The 21,067-nt window shown below is 40.5% G+C and overlaps 1 protein-coding gene across 3 annotated transcripts in view; it reads right to left on the bottom strand.

The window, feature by feature from the left end:
• Adam23 (ADAM metallopeptidase domain 23) overlaps positions 1-21,067 on the bottom strand; it is a 157,042-nt gene that overhangs the window by 54,336 nt on the left and 81,639 nt on the right. For all 3 annotated transcript variants that reach the window (XM_052749646.1, XM_052749647.1, XM_052749648.1), the window contains exons 5-10: positions 15,783-15,865; positions 14,255-14,318; positions 9,605-9,677; positions 8,755-8,828; positions 6,703-6,768; positions 350-421 (exon numbers count right to left, since the gene is read on the bottom strand). In XM_052749646.1, coding sequence (XP_052605606.1) covers positions 350-421; positions 6,703-6,768; positions 8,755-8,828; positions 9,605-9,677; positions 14,255-14,318; positions 15,783-15,865 — 432 coding nt within the window. The remainder of the gene's footprint in view (positions 1-349; positions 422-6,702; positions 6,769-8,754; positions 8,829-9,604; positions 9,678-14,254; positions 14,319-15,782; positions 15,866-21,067) is intronic.

Genomic DNA, 21,067 nt, shown 5'->3' with positions numbered 1-21,067 from the left:
TTGATTTGCTCATTAGATACCATACACATGTATCGAATTATCACACTGCGCCCCACAGATACATAGAATTAAAATGATAATTAATGAAAGTCAATAAGCTTAAGAGAAAGAAACAATGCTAAAGCGTCTTGGGGATTCTGAGAATTCTAAAGCCCAGAATACTTTTTTGCAAAGCTCACCATCCAACACTTTCTTCACCAGGATATGAATATGTATGGATACGTATGTGAATAAATTTTTTGCTTCATCCAAGAAATAGCTAGCATAATCCGTGAATAGAGAGAAAGGGACATAAACCGTGGTTTTTGGATTAATGAAAAGAAGTTTCAAGAAAAGCAAGCCTACTTACAGAATCTACAAGGTTGACCACAGACTTTGCGAAGTTGTTGGTATGTGCCTGAGAAGAACGGTGCTTCTTATACTGGAGGAGAGAAGAAAACCAGTCACTGTCAAATCATAACTGACACTAAGTGTCAATCTTTCATATAAGCAGAAAGCTCAGAGAGATTCTAGAAACGTGGATCAAAAGGTCAGACATTGGTTTGTGCCACACTTGGAGACACTGCTGTATTTTTTTTTCTTTCCCCACAACCCAAACCCAGGCAGCAAAACTGTAAAACACTCAAGATGTCCCAGGGCCTGAAAGAGCCTACAGAAATATGCATGGAAACTCTGTCCCTAGATGTTAACTTTTAATTCAGTCTTAATAGCTACCTATTCAGTTCTTTTGCTTTCATAAAAATGAATCTTCACCATTTACAAAGAGCTTAATCCAAAACCTGGTCTCAAGTGGACAACTTCCTCACTTTAAACTCAAGGTTGTGCACAGGTCAAGACCTTTTCTTTTCATGTAGCACTTCAGGTACTGTCCATGACAGGGAAGTATTTGTCTCGCATTTAATAAATTCCTCCCGAGGATGCCACTTCTAGAGCAAACCTTTATTCAGGATGATCAAAGCCAGAGAGGAGCCAAAAAGTCAAAGGAAGTATGCCAAACAATAATGGCTCTTTATAATTATTTAAAACTTAGCAAAAATCATTCTGTATGTCAATATGTGGGCCTGGCATAGTGATGCACGCCTATAATCCCAGCACTTGGGAGACTGAGGTAGGAAGATCCCTTGAGTCGAAGAGTTTAAGAACTGCCTGTGCAATATAACAAGGTCCTGTCTCAAGAATAGAGCAAAACATCTCTGGGCATCTGTTTGGGTTTAGGGGAGGTTTTGTTTGGTTTGTAGTACAGGAGACACAGCCCAAGACTTCATAGTCTACCTCTGTAGAGCAAATGTTCCACCATTGCGCGCTGCGTCCCCACTAAAGGGCTGTGTTTTTATCAAGGAGTCGGACATTTTACTCAAGATACGTTGAAGAGGAGAGAACATCTGAAAGCTCAAGTCAGCTGCTCCATGAGGCTATTGTTATTTTCACACCCACAAGATAAAAAAGGAAAACATGGTTTAAACTAATGATTCCTTTGTACCACATAAATCTTTGAAATTTGTCTTCAATTATATTTATTAATTTTATTATTAATAATAAATTATCAGTGTAATAATATACAATTTATTGTATCTTCCATAAAGATTAATAATGCTTAATACATAATAAAAATCTTAATTTTTTTCTCCTCACATAATCCTACCTCTGAATACCATGACCGTATGAATTTGGGAACTGTTCCTAACACATGAATTTCAAGAGAAATATTGGGACCAGTCCTGGAATTCTGAGCTGTGATTTAGCAGTACCAAATGTGAGCTGCCTATTCTGTACCAAAGCAAAGACGCCAAGTTCCCAGTTAGGTCCCCGAGTATGGAACTCAGAAGTCTAGAGCTCTCAAGGAGGGCTCAGAGATCTCAAGTCATGATCCTATTTTAAAGACTAGAAACTGGAAGCTGTCAGTCAGGAAGAGAGCATGCAACCGAGCCCTGAGCCAACTCAGAGGTTGGAGATGGGGAGTAGGTACATGCATCATCGGAGGGGTCAGCTATTCAGTCGTTAGAATAAACGGCCAAGAGAGAATTACTGTCTTGGAAACCAGAAGAAAAGAAAGCTGCTCAGAGAGAGAGAGAGAGAGAGAGAGAGAGAGAGAGAGAGAGAGAGAGAGAGAAGAAGGAGGAGGAGGAGGAGGAGGAGGAGGAGGAGAGGGAGGGAGGGAGGATGGAAAGAAAGAAAGAAAGAAAGAAAGAAAGAAAGAAAGAAAGAAAGAAAGAAAGAAAGAAAGAAAGAAAGAAAAAGAAAAAAGAAAGAAAAGGTGTCTGTACTGTTGCTGGGAGAAGGAAAGAGGGGACCACTCGAAGACAGCGCACTTGCTGTGTTCCCAGCCCCACAGAGAAAATAATACCAGTTTCCTCAACTTGAAATCCCATTTCCTAGACACCTAGGATCCATGAAAAACTGTTTTTTTCTCCTACAATAAATATTTATTCCTTACAGCTCTATGAAGTGAGATTTATTATCCTCAAATAACTTATCTGGGATCCTGGAACTGAAAACGAAATTTGTCTTAGTTTGGGCTGGAAGATGAGATTAACTTGTTCAGTTAATAATTCTTACAAAAGAGTTATAAACTATCGTTTATTATATAGTCCCACAAGTCAGGATTACTGATGAAAATTTGTAATTGGTTCGGTGCATAAAAAAAATACAGTGGTTTTTAAATAAAGAAAACCAAATGAGGTTTTAATTGAAAAAAATCTTTGCATCATCATTGATTTGCACTTATTGGTTCATAGGTAATAATGCGGCAGTAATGGAAGTGAAACACTTGCTTTGCATGTGCTTTAAAATTATTTCAACCAATTTTTTATTACGCAGTTTTTAATATTTAGTTTTAGCTTAAGCAACTCAAAGTAATGTTTGCAGACTGTTATCAAGCTATAATTGCCCACAAATTAGGTTCTGCCAGCTAGGTACCAAGATGCTTTCTACAAATTTGAGAGATTTTTTTTTTTCTTTCTTTCTAATTGAAAGCCACTGATAATTGGGCTGCCTGTTCAAAATACGATAGGTGCGATTTTTCAGGCAGCCAATATTAGAGAGGGGAGCTTTAATGCAAATGTAGGCAAAACGTTTCCATTTCCTGCATGAATGAGAACTAATTTGGCAAATAAAGAAAAATGTGCAAGCTCCATTTATGATAAAACTTACCTTCACGTTTTCTGATCACTGAAAAACCATTTCCATTTAAACCGGCAAATTGGCCTTCACTTCCTGAATAAATGAGCCCCTTAAGAAATGTGCCCTTTTGAAAACAATTAAAGCTGAACCTTATTTTCAACTCAAAGGTAAGAATTATAAAATCCCGCTGGCTCGTACAGTACAAACACAGCAAGATGGTGCTTCTCTGTGGGCCGATTACGCTGAAGCCCGGCGCAAATCTCCAGGCCTAGGAAATTGACGGATTCACTTATCCTGGCTCACCCTGGCTTGCAGCGCACGAGTGCGGTGATCTGCTCTCTACTTAGTTATTGCATTTTTGCAGCAATTATATTTTAAAACTTCATTTGATGGAAGGATTACCTCAAATGTTTTTTTTTTTTTTTTCTCAACTCTTATGAGGGCTCTTAAAAATGAATATTCATTTGGGACGGTGATAGGACAGAATGCAACCTGGTCTCAAAGCAAAGGGAATATTTAGTGTTATTAGTCCAAAGTAGTAATTCTTTAAATGGTAAAAAAAACTCTCAGTTTGTTTCGTTCGATCTTAGGCGTTATCACCATTCAAAAATCAAGGTCTGGGTTTTTTTTTTGTTTTGTTTTCGTTTTTAAAATACATTCCTCTCAAATTTATTAGAAATACCATGCCCAGTTTTCATCCAATATAAATTTTTGTAATGCATGAAAACCCACATTTTGTTGATTTAAAAGCTTGGATTTCTTTTTTAATTAAAAGACGTGGGCTGGTTGAGATGGCTCAGTGGGTAAGAGCGCTTGCTTGGCAAGCCTAAGAACACTTCAAGCCTCTGAACCCTCGTTTTTTAAAAGAGAGCCAGAATTGATGGCAGGCATCTGTAATTCCAGCACCCCCGCGGTGAAGCGGAGAGCGGAGCCGGAACTGCCAGCTAGCCTGGAGCACAGCCCTGCCGCCGCCGAAGCAAAAGGTAGAAGGAAAACACACCGTGCATGCCTACAACCACGCACACCGTGATACACGCACATACACACTGATAAATAAGTGATCAAAATAAATTAAAAGATAGGATGTCCCAAATAAGATGATGATTTTTATCACAAAATACGTGGTATAAGCAAATCAAGTTTTCTCTGCAGAAAACAGTATTTTTGAGAAAGGAGCTATTGCGTTATATGTACAATAGGGGTCACTGTGGCACTCTTCTGAGCTCTCGCTCGCTCGCTCTCTCTCGCTTGCTCTCTCATTCTGTCTGTCTGTCTGTCTGTCTCTCTCTCTCTCTCTCTCTCTCTCTCACACACACACACACACACACACACACACACACACACACACACACACACACACTAATAACAATAACGAAGAATATAAACCTTTAAAGAACTGATGTTCTCAGCTACCCATTTGGGAGGAATTCACATGCACTTTGCATGTTCAGCAGTGGGGTATACATCGTAATTGTTGTATCTATATCTTACGAGATTTGTATAATGGATGTTAGGGAAAGCTCAGGCTTCTAAGGACATAATTTCACAGCATGCCACAACCATCAGGTTTGAAAAGTAGTTGGGAAAAATCTCAATCAGCAAAAGTGGTTCAGATGGCGACGGCCTCACCAGCAACCTTCAGAAACTCAGATTTAAGCCTTTTTTAGACCAAGTCCCCACCTCAACATTTGGATTTCCTTACCAGGAAAGACTTTAAGTGATATGCAATTCTAGCAAATTTTCCTTCTTACTGGTATATCTCAAGAAATTTATTTAAAGACTGGCAGAAAATTAAGTCTGTCTACAAAAATAAAAAAATCCACAGGGAAAAATATTTTCAACACAACTGAACTAGTACTTAATAATTATTGGTAATTAATTTAAACATCTATTAAAGTAAAAGACTCAAATAAAAATTTAATAATCCTTTTGTGATGTACAGTTTCAAGGGTTTCTCTGAGGAGACCCTGTTGAATAGAATTTCATGTGGTCAACCTGGTACAAAATACAACTTTATCATGTAGTTCACTAACTCTGGTTTTCTTAAAACAAAACAAGGATTTAATGAAGCATAAATTTTTATCCCAGTATTTTGTAAGATTTTACAAAACATTTTTGAGAAAGGACTGACTTTTCAGTATTTTTTTTTTGAAGTTCTCATCTTCATGAAGTCTTTCAAGAATACAACTCCACTTCCATGAAATCAACTAAAATCAATTAACGAGCAACTTTTAGAATGAAACTGCATAACAATAGCAAAATAATCACTGGCCTGATGAGTTTGGAGGTCGAGGCAAAGGTGAGGCCAGACGCAAAAGGCTCCCCAGGATCACTCAGTCCCACCCTTTCCTGGCTTCAGGGAATGGTCTCACTTCACCAGCCTGAAATCAGCCAGCAGGGGAACAGCTAAATGCTGGAGATGAGCCGATGTTTAAAAAGAGTATCTAAAAATTGACCAGTACACCGGCAGCATTAGGCACAGGAGCAGGCAGCCCAGGCCACAAGATGCTTGGATCCTGGCAACAGAAATGGCTAAGTAGAGAAGGGGTTGTAAGAGGCTCAAATGGAGAGGGAGGGCTTCTCTCCATAGTTCTCTTAAGTTGTTACTGGAGTGCAACATATTTTACTTCCACGGGTATAACACCAAGTTATTTATATTGTCAATGTTTAGTACAATATAACACTGATTTAAAATGGTCTCTTTAGATAGCTCTTTCATTTGTTTGTTTATTTGGTTGCTCGTTGCTAGGGATGGAACCCAGAGCCTCATGAACACACACACACACACACACACACACACACACACACACACACACACACACTTTCCATGCCTTTGTTCTGTGTATATATAAATATATATATGTATATATATATAAAATAATGGAATATTGTATATACATACACATAAAATAATGGACTAAAATAATGAATCAATGACCAAACACACAGATGTGAAAAGTAGACAGTAAGAATTTTAAACATGGACAAGTGAAAAATATCATATTGGTAAATCTACCCATTATAATCTCTATTTAAAAGACAAATTTGGAGCTGTAAAATTAGTTACTGTCTCTTTCTCATCTAGAAACACAGTGCTCAGAATCACCAAGTGATTGTGTCTAACTATGTGTACTTTATTAAGCTATAAGCAATAGTTAAAGTGAAATGCATTTCTTGTTTAACAAGCTATTGGCATTTGTGGTGGTCTGAATGAGAACGGCTCCCATAGGCTCATATATGTGAATGACTGGTCCCGAGTTGGTGGAACCGTTTTGGGAAGGATTAGAAGTGTGGGCTCGTTGGAGGAGACGTGTCACTGAAGGTCGGTTGCTTTGATGTTATAAAAGCCAGTGCCAGCCCCCCACCCCCACCTCTTGCTTGTTGATCAAATGTAAGCTCTCAGCTACTGTTCCAGCACCATGCCTGCCTGTCACACTACCCTCCGTGACGATCATGGACTCACCCTCTGAAACTATAAGCAAGGCCTCAATTAAATGCTTTCTTTCGTAAGTTGCCTTGGTCGTGGTGATTCTTCATGGCAATCAAACAGGCACTAAGACAACATCGATTCTGTATTCTTACCGTCTTGTGATCATTAACGATCATAAGCTCCAAATACTTCATTTCTTCAAACACACCACGTGATGGCTAAAGAAAAAAGAAATGCATGGTCAGAACAGTGATTGACATAAAGCATCTCTATTTCTCAGTCAAGTGACAGGTAAGCCTTAAACTTCAGGACTCTTCCTTGTCTTTACTATAAACACCCAAAGAGAAGTCTGGTGAGGCAATTGTTCATACGTGACTATAAAGTGTTGATGAACAAGCTGGAGAGATGGCTCAGCACGTAAGAGCACTGGCTGCTCTTCTAGGGGACCTGGGTTCAATTCCCAGAACCCAATATGGCAGCTCACAACTGTCTGTAACTCCAGTTCTAAGAGATCTGATACTGTCTTCTGGCCTCCTTTGGTACTTACTACATGCATGTGTTGCATAGACATATATGGAGCCTAAACATTCATGCAAATAAAATAAAAGTTTTTTAAAAAGTGTTGATGAACAAACAAGAATTTAGAAAAAACAACTTCACTATCTCTGGTCACCAAAATGGGAAATAGGTCATGATGTTTCTGTGTGAATTTTTACTATGTAAAATTAGAGGAAAATGCACAGCAGAGTAGCTAAAAAATAAGTAAATTTCCCTTTTTATGGCATTAGATGATAAAATATTCATATTTACTTAAAATGTCAAAGGAAATTTACATCATTTCATGAGAACATTGGGCATCTCTGAAATAGGAGTCAGAGTGGTCAACAAGAATTAACTGAATGGAATAGAAGTCTAGGAACAGTGTGCCGATTTCCAGCTACTAACAGGAAAAAAGGCTGACGGTAACAATTTAGGAATAAAGACTATTGAACTCCTCGTTCACATTTATTTCTTTTCATAATTGAAAAGTTAATAATGACGGTTCTTTTTCTTTGTGTACACAATAACAGAACAGTCTGGAGTAGACTGGGGTAGAAGAAAAGCTGTGTAAGCCAAGTGCATCTTCAAGAATAAGTAAAGGGTTCTAAATAAGTAAGCGTAAAAATTGTATTCGTGATCACCATCATACCAATATACACTATGCAAGAAGATGATTCAAACTTGAACTAACTTGTAGATCACTGGGGGGTCGAATTAATTTAACACAAAAAAATACACTCAACTAAGTATTATCTAAAATGTGTAATTTGTGCTATAATTACTCATTAAGTTATCTAGTGAATTACTATGTAACCTATAAGCTGTAGAATTAATTCTTGGTTACATGGCATTCACCATGTAATTACTAAACAGTCCCAATCACTGCAGCCTTCTAATCTACTACAAAAAGACTATGAACATATTTAGTTACAACCCCCCTACGTAGTTATCAGTGCACAAAAACCATACAACAGTTACCAGACTTATTTAGCCACTGTCCTATCACCAACAGAGAAACAACCTTCTGTCAGTCTCTTCTGAAAAACTCATCCAGCTTTCAAATTTGGTTGAGCAGAGTTTTTCATTTTCATTTGGAAGAAATACAAATAAACTTGACTAGCCAATATTTCAAAACCCAACTCTCCCTAAATTTTTAACAGAAATGTTTTCTATGACATTGTATAAGCCATATGATCTCGAAAGCTGTTGTGTGCTCTCTCTATTGCTTGCTTGTTTGTTTGTTTGTTTGTTTGTATGGGGAGGGTGAGTACATGCAGAAGTCATAGGTTAACTACTGGAATCAATCCTCTCCTTCCACCAGTCGGTCCCCAGGATGGAACTCTGGTGATCAATCTTATTTATCTGTCTCACCAGCCCTACTGTGCCTTTCAATAGGAAAAAAAATGCACTCCAATTTTCATAAGAAAAACACATTAATATAGAAGTAAAACAACACCTGGTTACATGACATCAGGGTTCGCAGGACACTCTAATCGGCTGAACCGTTAATAGGGAGAGGAGACTAAAATAACATTGTGCTAGCGATGCTCGAGAGATGGAGGCTTCTTTGTGCTGTTTCTGCTCTGAAGGGGAACATTTAGATAGTGCGGGAGCAGACTCCCAGGGGTAAAGGGTAAAGCCCCGTGGCCCAAGGCCACACTCACATTCACAGCTCTCTTCCTTCTCCTCAGCCACTGTAACTCAGGTAGCAAAGGCCACCGGTCACTGCCATCTGTGCCTGTGTAAGAGGAAAATGAACATCAAATGGGTTTCGACAGCGTTCCGCTGAGAATAGTCTTCAAATATTACACGAAGGCACAGTGCCATTAATAATAAATGTCATCACAAAGCCAAAATAGCCTTCAGTGAAACAGTGCATTGATTGTTCAACATTTCACACTCACAAAGACAGTTCAAAAGCTATTTTCTTCTCCTCATGAAAAATGTGAGGTGTCCAAGGTTGATTAGACGACGGTGGTTGTCTGACCTACAACCGTTTAACAATCTCGTGAGAACTCTACTCCGTGTGCCCAGTTTATTTTAGAATTTAAAATGATATGTGGCATAAGGTTTTGTATAAATTATGAAAGACCCTGGGCATTAGGATATAGGGATACTATCACATGCCCCCAGGAAATCCAAAGAAGCCTTTGCCCACATTAGCATGCTACAGATGCTCCGGGGCAGGGTGAATGGGGGAAGCCACGCAGAATGGCCAGGGAATAGCAAACACGGAAGTCTGCCCGGCCCTGAAGTAATCATTCATTTACATTTGCCACACTCAGGTTCCCAGCCCAGCTTCACGCCAGAGATTCATTTGTCGCTGCCGCCAGTGAAACCACTCTCCATGCCTCATCCCACGCAAGGCTCAGCTGGGACTCCACTCCTCACCCACACTGCTGACCCCAGCTCTCAAACCAATGTCCCTTCCCAACAAGCCTGCACGACCGACCCCAGCAGTCTGTCAAGTCACAGTCCGCATCGCATATCACGGCTATTTTAATTAAAACTTACTGAGATTCTTCATCTGCTTAGAATATTGTCCTGCCAAGGTTTTCTGGATTATGTGTGGCCGGCCTGTGCTTCTCTGAAACAGAAACAATTGTAGGAAATGAAAAAAAAAGTAAGACATGAAGACACTCTGCATCCAGGTCAGTGTAATGCTTTCTCGAACACCCTTCCTAACGTGGAGGCGTCAGCCATCAGAAGGAAAAGGATATGCCTTGTTGAATCTTTAATTTTAACTAAAACAGCACCCTTCCACTGGCCCACTTTAGATCAAAGCACAGTTTTGTCCGTTGCTTTTAAATCTCAGCTTCTTTCAAAGCCCCAAGTGGGGAATACAGAAGAAAGGAACAGAGCATCCACCAGCATGAGAAAACGTTGGCGCTTTAATAACTTTTAAAACGCAAAAGATGAAACAGCAAATTTCCCCACCATCTTGTAAATGATTTAAAAAATTATGACATCCACAGTTAATTACCGCTGCAAGGCAGAACGTTCTCACACGTCACTGGTAACACAGTTTGAGAAAGATTTTAATAATATCCATAAGCAACCTTGGAAATACTCATATCCTCTGGCCTAGAAATGACACCGACTCCTTACATTATTAGAAGTGGGAGTAGCATCGGAAGCGGAGTGTTTAGTGTCTGCCAACCAGCACTGACGTGTGTATTGTCCAATTTATCCCCAACAGGAAGCACGTACGTATGTGGTCTGTATTCTATCCCTGCCCGAGTGTGCTTTCTGTTGCTATGGTAAAACACTGACCAAAACCAACCTGAGAAGGAAGGGATTTATTCCAGCTTGCGGGCTACAGTCCACCATGGAAGAAAGTAAGAGCAGGAGCTGAAACCAGAACCTGGAGGCAGGCAGGCACTGAAGCAGAGCCCATGGAGGAGTGCTGCCGACTGGCTTGCTTCCTGTGGCTTGCTCAGCTACCTTTTGCATACAGCCCAGGGATACCTATTTCACCCCACCTGTCTAGGGGTAGTACCGCCCACAGTGCACTCGGCCATCCTACAAAAATTATCAATCAAGAAAACGTTCCAGCCGGGCAGAGCCAGGCGGATCTCTGTGAGTTCGAGGCCAGCCTGGGCTACAGAGTGAGTTCCAGGACAGTCTCCAAAAGCTACACAGAGAAACCCTGTCTCGGAAAACAAACAAACAAACAAACAAAAATGTCCCACAGCATGCCCACAGGCCATTCTGATGGAGAAGGTTCTTCAGCTGCACTTCTCTTTTCTTAGGTATGTCAAAGTTGACAACCAAGTTCAATCATCCCACTTCTATTTAACAAATACAAATACCAAGACTCAGAAAAATACATTATTGGGTTAAGGTGTGCTACGAAATGATCCAATCAATTTATTTAAATATATATATATATATATATATATATATGGAATATATATATATATATGGAAATGTCTAATTGAAAATTTGTAAGAATATTTGCTAAAAAGGTGATGAGAAATTATCTTTGGGGATGGTATGGTGGATAATTACGATCTAGTTAAGTGTTTATTTTGCTTTTCAAATTGTCTAATATATTACTAGACTTGGGCACTTTTGCAGTATTGATAATTGAACCCAGAGTCTCCTGAATACTAAACAAGTCTGTGCCACTCAACAATCCCAAGCCAGTTTTGTTTTGTTTTGTTTTTTTTTTTTTTGGTTTGGTGTTGTTTTGTGTGTTTGCTTTTGTTTGTTTGTTTTTTTAACTTTGAGACAAGGTCTCACTAAGTTTCTCAGACTGGCCTTGAACTGAAGTTCCTTCGGCTTCAGTCTCCTGAGTAGCTGGGATTACAGACATACACCACCACACTCAGCTAACACATTAGTTTTATAACAATAAAAACAGCTATTAAAAAAGGCCCTTCTTATTACATTTGACAGAAAACAATAATTAAGAATACTGCTATTTACTTTCTATTTGCAACAGAATGTGAATTCTCACTGGAACGATCCTGTCCGTACTTCGGACTTACTGCGAAGTATGCTGAGATTAATACTAATAATAACGGGAACATTCAAAAATCCAAATTCTATTCCAGTCAGCTCCCTGTTCTGGTAACATGAAAAGACACCTAGTGTAGTCAAGTTCACCTCTGGATCCGCAACACGATTTTTACAACTAATTTCAAGTTTCAAGCTCTGCTCCTTTGCCCCCACCCACAGTGAAAATGAGAACAAATCATTTTGCGAACAAATGGGAGGCTGTAGGAGGCCGGCAGGGAACAGAAGATAATAAGCACAGAGCCATCAGCCCCAAGCAGTCTAATTACAGCTATAAGGATGAAGCGCCGATTCTTTAAACATTTTGATAATAAGAGTTTACATGTATATAAACCCTTTTAGCAGTTCGGCAGACCCTGCCGCACATTGATGAATTCACACAGTCTGCAAAAATTGTCCTATTACGATGCACTGGAAATTACCCCATTTTCACATTCTTAAAAATGTAAGAGCTTGGAGAACTATTTTGGACGTATTGTTGCTTTCTTTTGGGGGGTTTCTTTGGTGAGGGAGGTAAGGAGGCAGTCAAGGCCAAAAGTCAGGTGCTCCACTGAAGGGCTGACAGTTTTGCTGCAGCATGGCTATCTGAATGTTCAGGGAACAGGGAGAGTACTTGTTCACCAGAACTTCTTAGTCTCGGTAGGGTAAACTGTCACCACTGTCTAGAAGACTTTAAAGTTATTCACCAAAACTCCACACAGGCTTGTTCAAATATCAGCTTGGACAATTAATGGCTTTTCTGTCTCAGATTTGAAAGGCTATGCCATAGTCATATGTGTGTGTGTGTGTGTGTGTGTGTGTGTGTGTGTGTGTCACACACACACACACACACACACACACACAAGAAGACAAATGTTGCCCCTTTTTTTTTTTGTCGAAAGCCTAAATGTCAGGATTAGGAGAGATTTCTCAGCAGTTAAGAGCTCTGGTTACCCTTGCAGAGGACACAGGTTCAGTCCCAGCACCCACATGGCTACTTATAACCATCTGTAACTCCACTTCTCAGGGCTCTGATGACCTCTGCTCACCTCCTCAAGCACTGTACACACACAGAACACTCAGACATACTAAATAAATAGATAGACAGATAGGTAGACAGGTAGATGATAGATAAATTTTTAAACACCGCAGTGACACACACACACACACACACACACACACACACACACACACACACACACGTTTTTCAAGACAGGGTTTCTCTGTGTAGTTTTGGTGCCTGTCCTGGATCTTTCTCTGTAGATCTCAGAGATCTGCCTGGCTCTGCCTCCCAAGTGCTGGGATTAAAGGTATGTGCAACCACCGCCCGGCTGATTACTACATTCTAAGAAGAACAAAAATCTAAGGTTGAATCTGAACATGGTGGCAAACACAGCACATTCGGGAGGCAGACAGGAGGCCTGGACTGCAGAGTGACACCCTGTGCTCCACCGGAGCAGTTTCCTGCTCCCCATCAAATGAGTGAGTGCCTTATGTGAGCATCACTCTCAAAACACAGTTTCTTCTCATTAGCAGTTCCCTCCCCTGGTTTCACTCCCCTGCTGGGACCTCACCATGTCTTCCCTTGCCAATTTCCACCTTTTACCAACATAGTCAGTCTCTCAAACGCAGCAAGCAGCACCCATCTCAGGGCCTTGGTAACTTCACCGCTCTGGGAATGTTCCGATTCCCTGAAGGCCTTTACTCAAGATCTCTCTCTCTCTCTCTCTCTCTCTCTCTCTCTCTCTCTCTCTCTCTCTCTCTCTCTCTCTCTCTCTCTCTCTCTCACACACACACACACACACACACAAAAAAAAAAAAAAAAAAAAAAACCTTGATGGCCCTTTGTAGGTGCCACCATCCAAAATGTCATGTGTGATCTCTTTTTTTGTTGTTGTTTGTTTTGTTTTTGTTTGTTTTTTCAAGACAGGGTTTCGCTGTGTAGTTTTGGTGTCTGTCCTGGCTCTCGCTCTGTAGACCAGGCTGGCCTCGAACTCACAGAGATCCGCCTGGCTCTGCCTCCTGAGTGCTGGGATTAAAGGCGTGCGCCACCACCGCCCAGCCCATGTGTGATCTCTTACTCATCTTTTGCATCCCCATTTATGAGTCTCAGGACATCATTTTTATCATGAACGTAAAACGTAGTAAGCCATAAATATAATACTGATGACTGTACATTAGACATTAAAGCTGGTTACACTGCCAATGAACAGCATGGAAGGAACAGGATTTCTGATTATGGCTGCTGGCCTGTACAGGATGAAACACTGCCTTCTTCTCCATCTCAAAACTGTGTGTTGTATCATGTAGTCATTGCTTAGACCACAGGTTTCCCCACTAAATATTTCTAGTAACAGAAAGTAAGTATATTCTTACACAATTATCTAAAGAAGACACTGGAAATGCAAGCTTGTCTAACGGAGTCCAGACTACTTAGTGCAAAAGCAAAGGTCCTCCTTGCTCTCTCCAAAGACCAAAAAGAATGGACTTACTTCAGAATACCTAGGTATGACACGTCTGATCGGCCACCCAGGGCACGAGGGCCTACCCTTGTACCATTCTGAGTCTGGAATCACTTAACATGGATAAACGCTCTGTGATGTGTTCTGTCTTCAAACACTGGAAAAGCCAAACACCATGAGGAAATTGACGCCACAGACCCACCTCATCATGAGTCAGCTCCAGAGGCTCTATCATATACACGAAGGTGTCGTCCTCAAACATGCCACTGTAACACAAGACACCGAGAGGAGAGTCAGCAAGTATGGCCAACAGTGAGAACTGGTAAGTGGGCCTCTCAACAGTGTCATTAAAGAGTGCCTCGGAGCAAATGTCTTCGTATGGTCCCAGATAAGCTCCCACTTGCTGCATGGAACACTGGTATGGTCTCAGCACTCCAAGGACTCTACTAGGCAGCCCACAAGCTCCAAAAGTGTAAAGCGTTCCACCAGAACATGCAAATTCTACATAACATAAATCATTTTTAAAAATAAACCAAAGACAACAGTGATCTGGATAAGATTTCTCACATTTTGTGGGGAGGTGAAGGAATCATTTATTCCAGAACCATATGCAACTAGTACAAAATTTTTTGTTATGCAAATTATGTATCACCTACAAGAAAGCTGACCACTTCATCATCTAAGAATATTCTAAAACCATCTCTGATTCTGAAGAGGGTGGTAGAAGTATCGTTACACCTGTAAATTGTGGATGCCTATTAGCTAGTATGCCATAGAAACCACATTTAACTTAGGGAGACATGAGATTTTTTTTTAAAGAAAGTTTGAAAAGGGCTTTAAGACCCTTTCTTCATTTCATGGCTAAAGCTAAATCTTCTGCATCTAAGGCACCACTTGATTTGGATCTAAAATGTGTTTATGCACAGTTTCAAAGAGTCTGCCTCAGGACAACGCATGAGTTCCTCTTAGCACCCCATCCTTCTGTGACTGATGCCTAGTTAGACTTAGATCTAATCCTACTGATACGACCTTTGACATAGACCTGTAGGTGCTGCATCAACTCAACTGAGTCACTCTGCCAGCTCCCTGCTAGAGTTTGGGTCTTAAATGCCCCCACAGATCCACTACTAAGGATCTGTTCTCATGCCAGAGTGGTGCCTCTGGGAGGTGGTGGAATCATCAAGAGGTAACCATCACGAGCCTTGTAAGAAGTCTTTAGCTCACGTCATGGGGGGAGGAGGGGGTAGGCAGAGAGGCAGTAGGGAGGAATGCCTTGCAGGGTATTGTGGGACTTTATTCTCCTTCTTGCTCCTCTCTCTCCTACTCATATGTTGAGCAGTCTTGTTGTACTGCACACATTCAGTCCTCAATGATGTGGTTCCTCACAAGTGGCTCAAAGTCATGAGGTCAACCCATCATGGATTCCAACCTCCAAAGCCTGAGCTAAAATAACCCCTTTCTCTTTATGAGTTGATCATCTCCATAGCATCGACCAAAACGGGAATTACTGATCTATGTAAACATTTGTTCAATTTCTGAGCTTTCTATGAAATCAGGTGTTATAGAAGCAGGGACTTCAGCTCCCTGGAACTACTTTGTATCTAACCCCCAACACATCACTGACATAGAAAAGTCACTAAGATGAAATATCTGAAAAATAAAAACCAGAAAGAGTGAGTAGACATGAGCAAGCCTGGAGGTCAGGAGGACCCAAGAAGATTCCCACATACTGGAGTCCATTGCATGTCGACAGAGCCACCCGGGAGTCTTTGACACCTCTGATGCTTCCGTGGTAGTAACAGTGCTCTCCACCCTACAAAACAAAGAATGTCTTATTAATCATGTCTTACACATTGATAACTCTGCTTCTGATAGTTCTGTAGAGAAAGGCCATCAAGGATGAGAGTGCATCTGTCAGAGAAACTCCTACTACTCCAAGTCAGAAACAGAGTTGGGCAAGCATTAAACATAACAATCTTCATGTATTTAATAGAGGAGAAAGGGACTTAATAGGGAATAAAACCAATGTAAGTGATAAAGCTGACTTGCATTTCTTAAGCATGCATTATAGTAGCTACAAACAGATATAGTTACACAGCAGTTTCCTCTCTCCTTTTCACACCACACTCTTAAAGATGTTTCTTCTTGTGTTTATACACATTTAAAATAGAATCTTTATACTGCTATAATCTGATTCACTCCACTTGAAAAATTATCTTCCTAAGGTACTTTCAACATTATCAAAATAGAAACATAAATATCAAGCCAACCACAAACCCTTTACTTACAATGGTGTACGACCTCCAAGATAGGCTAGGGCAATAATGGCACAAAGCACGTGGAAGTAACCAACCAATAACAAAATGGAACCCGTACCTGACACTGCTTGGGTGATCAAGAACCTGAGACTAGATAGTCCAGAGACCTGGGGTAAAACCAAATAGTACCGGTCTAAAAAAAATATAGTGATAAAATAACTCTTAATGATATTCTGCTATACTCATAGATCAGTGCCTTGTTCAGCCATCATCAAAGAAGCTCCCTCCTGCAGCAAACGGGAACAAATATAGAGACCTAGAGCCAGACATCATGCCAAGAGTGAGCGACCTTGAAACACTCAACCCTAAAGGGGATGTTTCCATCAAATCCCTCCCCTCAGAGCTCAGGAACACCATGGAAGAGAAAGAGGAAGAAATTTAAGAGCCAAGAGGATGGGGGAACACCAAGAAAACATGGCCCTTTAAATCAACATGAGAAAAGCTCATGTGAACTCACAGAGACTGAAGCAGCATGCACAGGTCTGCACAGGTCTGCACAGGTCTGCACCAGGCCTTCTGCCCTGATGTTATGGCTTCCAGTGTAGTGTTTTTAAATGGGATTCGTGAGTGTGTGAAGGAATGGATCTCTGATTCTTGTGCCTTCTCTTGGGCTCTGTTCCTTCTGTTGATTGTCTTGTCCAACTTCGATGGGATAGGTTTTGTTTTATCTTATTATATCTTGTTTTGTATAATTGTTTTTAAAAAAGAATGAATGAATGAATACCTAGCCACAAGGGGAAAGGTTAACCACTACATTGTAATTTATACTTGCTGAGAGAGGGAAAACCAATTTTATCCAATGGAGGGATGCTGGGTGGATCAACCACTCCAGGACAGGCCTCCTGTTCAAGAGTAGTTGACCAACATATAAAGGACTCCACAATTTTTTGTGTGCTTTTATTTGATTACAGTTTGTCACTGTTTTCTTTTTGAGTGGTGTCCTACTCTGTCTTCTTGTTTTGAGGGGGTTTTGTTGTTGTATTTGGTGCGTGTTTGGTTTTTGAGAAAGAGCTTAGCATTCAGTGGGAGGAGCAGAGGATCTGCAAGGACTTGAGGAAGGGAAAAATATAATTAATATAATTGAATATATTTAAATTTAAAAATTGTTTTAAATAATAAAAAATAAAAAACAAATCATAAACAAAAGGTATACTGTCATCTCACTTGTATTATATATCAATAAAATTAATGTTAAAATAAAAAATAAGTAAGAAAGTATCTCCCTAATACAGACTCATGAAACCCCTTCTCATCCCAATACATTTCAATATACACTGCCTGTCTTGGGTTAAGCTGCTAGTTACTGTTCTATTATGACTCTGGAAATGTCTTCAGGGCTGTGCTACAGTTTCATTACATTTTCTATTTGTCTACATTTTTAATTTGAGGGGACATTTGTTTCATTGTTTGCATCTTCGTTTTATATGTAACTAGCATCCTCTATCCTCTAAGAGTAATCTAAAACTCCTCGTACTGTACTTAATGTATCTGTCAGTGTAGCATGCTCAATTTGTTCCTGGAGACACTCTTGGGTTGGCCTTCAGCCCCGTGCTTCAATCCAGCCTACTGTTTTCTAGGTACCACTCAGGACTTCTCTGCAACACTGCTGTGCAATCTTTCTTTGTCTGCCTTCTGCATTGGACCCTAAATTCCATGTCTTCCTCATTTATAGTCACCACTGTCACCCCCCCCTCCCCGTTTTATTTACGACAGATAAGTTTAGGGAGCATGCATGAGGATTAACCTCTCATTGTCAGCCTTCACAGTAGAGCCGCAAGTTGGCTGAGAAATGACAAACTGAATGATACTTCCTCCTGACACTTCAGAGACCTACACCATCTTCTAGTTTCTGATGCTGCTGCTTCAGAGACAACTCCAGCATTAGGCACTGTTTCTCTTTTAAGAGGACTTCATGGACTCCTATTCAGCTCCATGTCCACGAAGTCTTTGTGATGTGCTTTCATATGGATGTTGCATATGAAGTACTCCAGGACACCTAGTGACTGAAGACAGCTCAGGTGCTTCCGTCTGGGAAGCGGTCTTTTATTATTTCTGTGCTCATTCCTTCTTCAAGCTCTTTCATAAACTGAGCTACTTCAGCCGACTGGAGACGGGGTGGCCACCTGGCTATGTGGGTAAGGAGCGACTGGGGATGGGGGTTCGTTATTCTCCAAGTACACGTTCCAACCCACCGCCACCGTTCCAGATGCCACCAATTCCTGGGCCTTTCTGGATTTAATAACATGAGCTGGCTTGCTGCTTGTGGCCTGCTCACAAAAGAAATTAACAGAGCAGGTAAAATTCAAGCCTAAGAGAATAGTTATTGACCTACCTGCTGCCCATCTCCTGAAACTACATGGACATTTCCTACTGCTGTCTCCACTTGGCTTTGTCCTAGTGGATTTATTTCCTTTATGAAGGGGTTATCAGGAAGGCATAGGACATATCACATACTATAAGTGCTCTATATGTGGGTTACTTCTCTGTTCTCAAATAGCAAAGTTACTTATAAATATTGACTCGTATATAGCTTGTCAAGTTCTATTTGTGTATTTAACACTGCGACCTATAATGACAAAGGGGTTCACACAGCTCAGCAACCTGAGAATCCAGGTCAATATATAGCAATTACATTTCAAACTCTTCACATGGTTCTAAAATATACATATAAATATATAACATATAATATATATTATACACACATATACATAGATACAGTCATTGTAAATTATATCAAAGTTGTTTTTTAGCACTTCATGTCTCAAAAATAAAAGCTATCTTAAGCCAAGTGGTTGTAAGCAGTGCACAGAAAACAGTCATATTTACTTGGCCTTCTCAAGAATAACTATTTTCAGATTTTCCTTCAAGATATTCCTATTTTCCCCATAAAATATCGCCAGCTCTTCTTAGATGTAAGTTCCACCCACTTGTACTAATGAGTGGAAGTTGACTCTCTAATGGTTACTATTGAATTAAGGTGGGAAACTGTCCTTGACCATGTGTTACTGAGTTCTCTGACCCTCAAGTGAGACTGGAGATAACACTCAATCCCTGGTGTTAACACAATATTCAACCTTAATATCTTAAGTGCACAGTTACATTAAGCACTATGAGTAGTAGTTTAGTGATTTCCATTTTAGTGTAGCTATTGGAATATTTTCTGAGTTTATTGTTAAATTTATAGAAAAGTTTTTTTTTTTAAAGTGCTGTTGAAAAATATCACTTGGCAATCTGCAGATCCACGTTGCTGCTGTAGCTGGCCAGGACAGAAAGGCCACATGTGAGGGATTTCACTCCCTGTGACACACAGCGATCAGCCCCAGGGGGACTTCGCTGAGAATCTGCCATCTTGAGCAATCACTATCAGACTGTGACCACAATCTTTATGTGCAGATTAGGAGACTGGCAGCTTATAGTAAAGGCTCTGCCAAAGTAGCAAAAAGACCCCGGCTGATGTCACATCTTGCTGCAGAACAATCTTTTCTACACTTTATAAATATGTATTACTCTCATTGGTTAATAAAAAGCTGGCATGCCAGTAGCTGGGCAGAAAGTTAGGTAAGAAAGTCAAACCGAGAATGATGGGAAGAAGGAGGGTGGAGTCCGGAGACACCAGCCAATTGACCAGGAAGCAAGACATGCTAGAGGACAGGTAAAGCCACGAGCCACGAGCCACATGGCAATACTACAGATTAATAGAAATGGGTTAATTTGAATGTAAGAGTTAGCTACTAACAAGCCTGAGCTAGCAGTCAAGCATTTATAATTCAGTCTCTGAGTCTGTTATTTGGGACCGGGTGGTTGGGATAGGAAATGTCCATTTACAACATCTTCAGGACCTCCGATTCACATTTCTTCTTCCAGGTAAGAAAGCCTCAGACCGCTCAAGAGGGCTAGTTAGCGCTGACCCGAGAGTGGGCACAGACTTGGGATTATGCAAGCAACAGAAAGGGCTAAGTCAATGTGTGTCTTCACCGATGTCAACATTTTCAAATTCAAAACTTCATCTGTTAATTAGATTCTGACAAAAATGGATCCTCTGATAAGCAGAGCTTGTTAGCAGTCAGAGGAAATGAAAATTCCTAGGAAGTGCACTGCTGACTTTTTCAGCCATGTATTCCACACAGCCAAGGATCCCAAGAGCTAAGTCATGTTCACATGGTAACTCACTTCTGCAGAAGGTTAGAAAGCTCAGAATTCCACTGGAAACCACTGGTGCATCCTTCACTATTTTGTTACTGTTCACTAGTTTAGGGGTGGTTATTTGTTTTTAGTTTTGTTTGCTTGAGGGCTCATTTATCTGCCTGTTCTTCAGTGTGTGTGTGTGTGTGTGTGTGTGTGTGTGTGTGTGTGTGTGTGTGTGTGTGCTGTGTTGTGTTGTTAGGGACTGAAGCTAGGACCTTGCAAATGCTAAGAAAGCCCTCTATCACTGAGCTACACTCCTAACCCATGTGGTTCTCATCTTTTAAAACATTTCCTTGCCAGGCGGTGGTGGCACATGCCTTTAATCCTAGCATTCCAAAGGCAGAGACAAGCTAATCTCTGTGAGTTCAAGGCCAGCCTGGTCTACAAAGCAGTTCCAGCACAGCCAGGACAGTTACACAGAGAAACCTTATCTCGGAAAAAAAAAAAAAAAAAACCTAATTAATAAATAAATAAAACATTTCCTAATCAGAAATGAGTGGGAAAAGCAACCT

Source organism: Peromyscus californicus, unplaced genomic scaffold (assembly GCF_007827085.1).
Source record: "Peromyscus californicus insignis strain IS unplaced genomic scaffold, ASM782708v3 Scaffold_21__1_contigs__length_65335640, whole genome shotgun sequence".
Lineage (NCBI taxonomy): Eukaryota > Metazoa > Chordata > Mammalia > Rodentia > Cricetidae > Peromyscus > Peromyscus californicus.
Note: the sequence above shows the minus strand (reverse complement) of the source record. Positions and strands in the feature narration are given on the sequence as shown.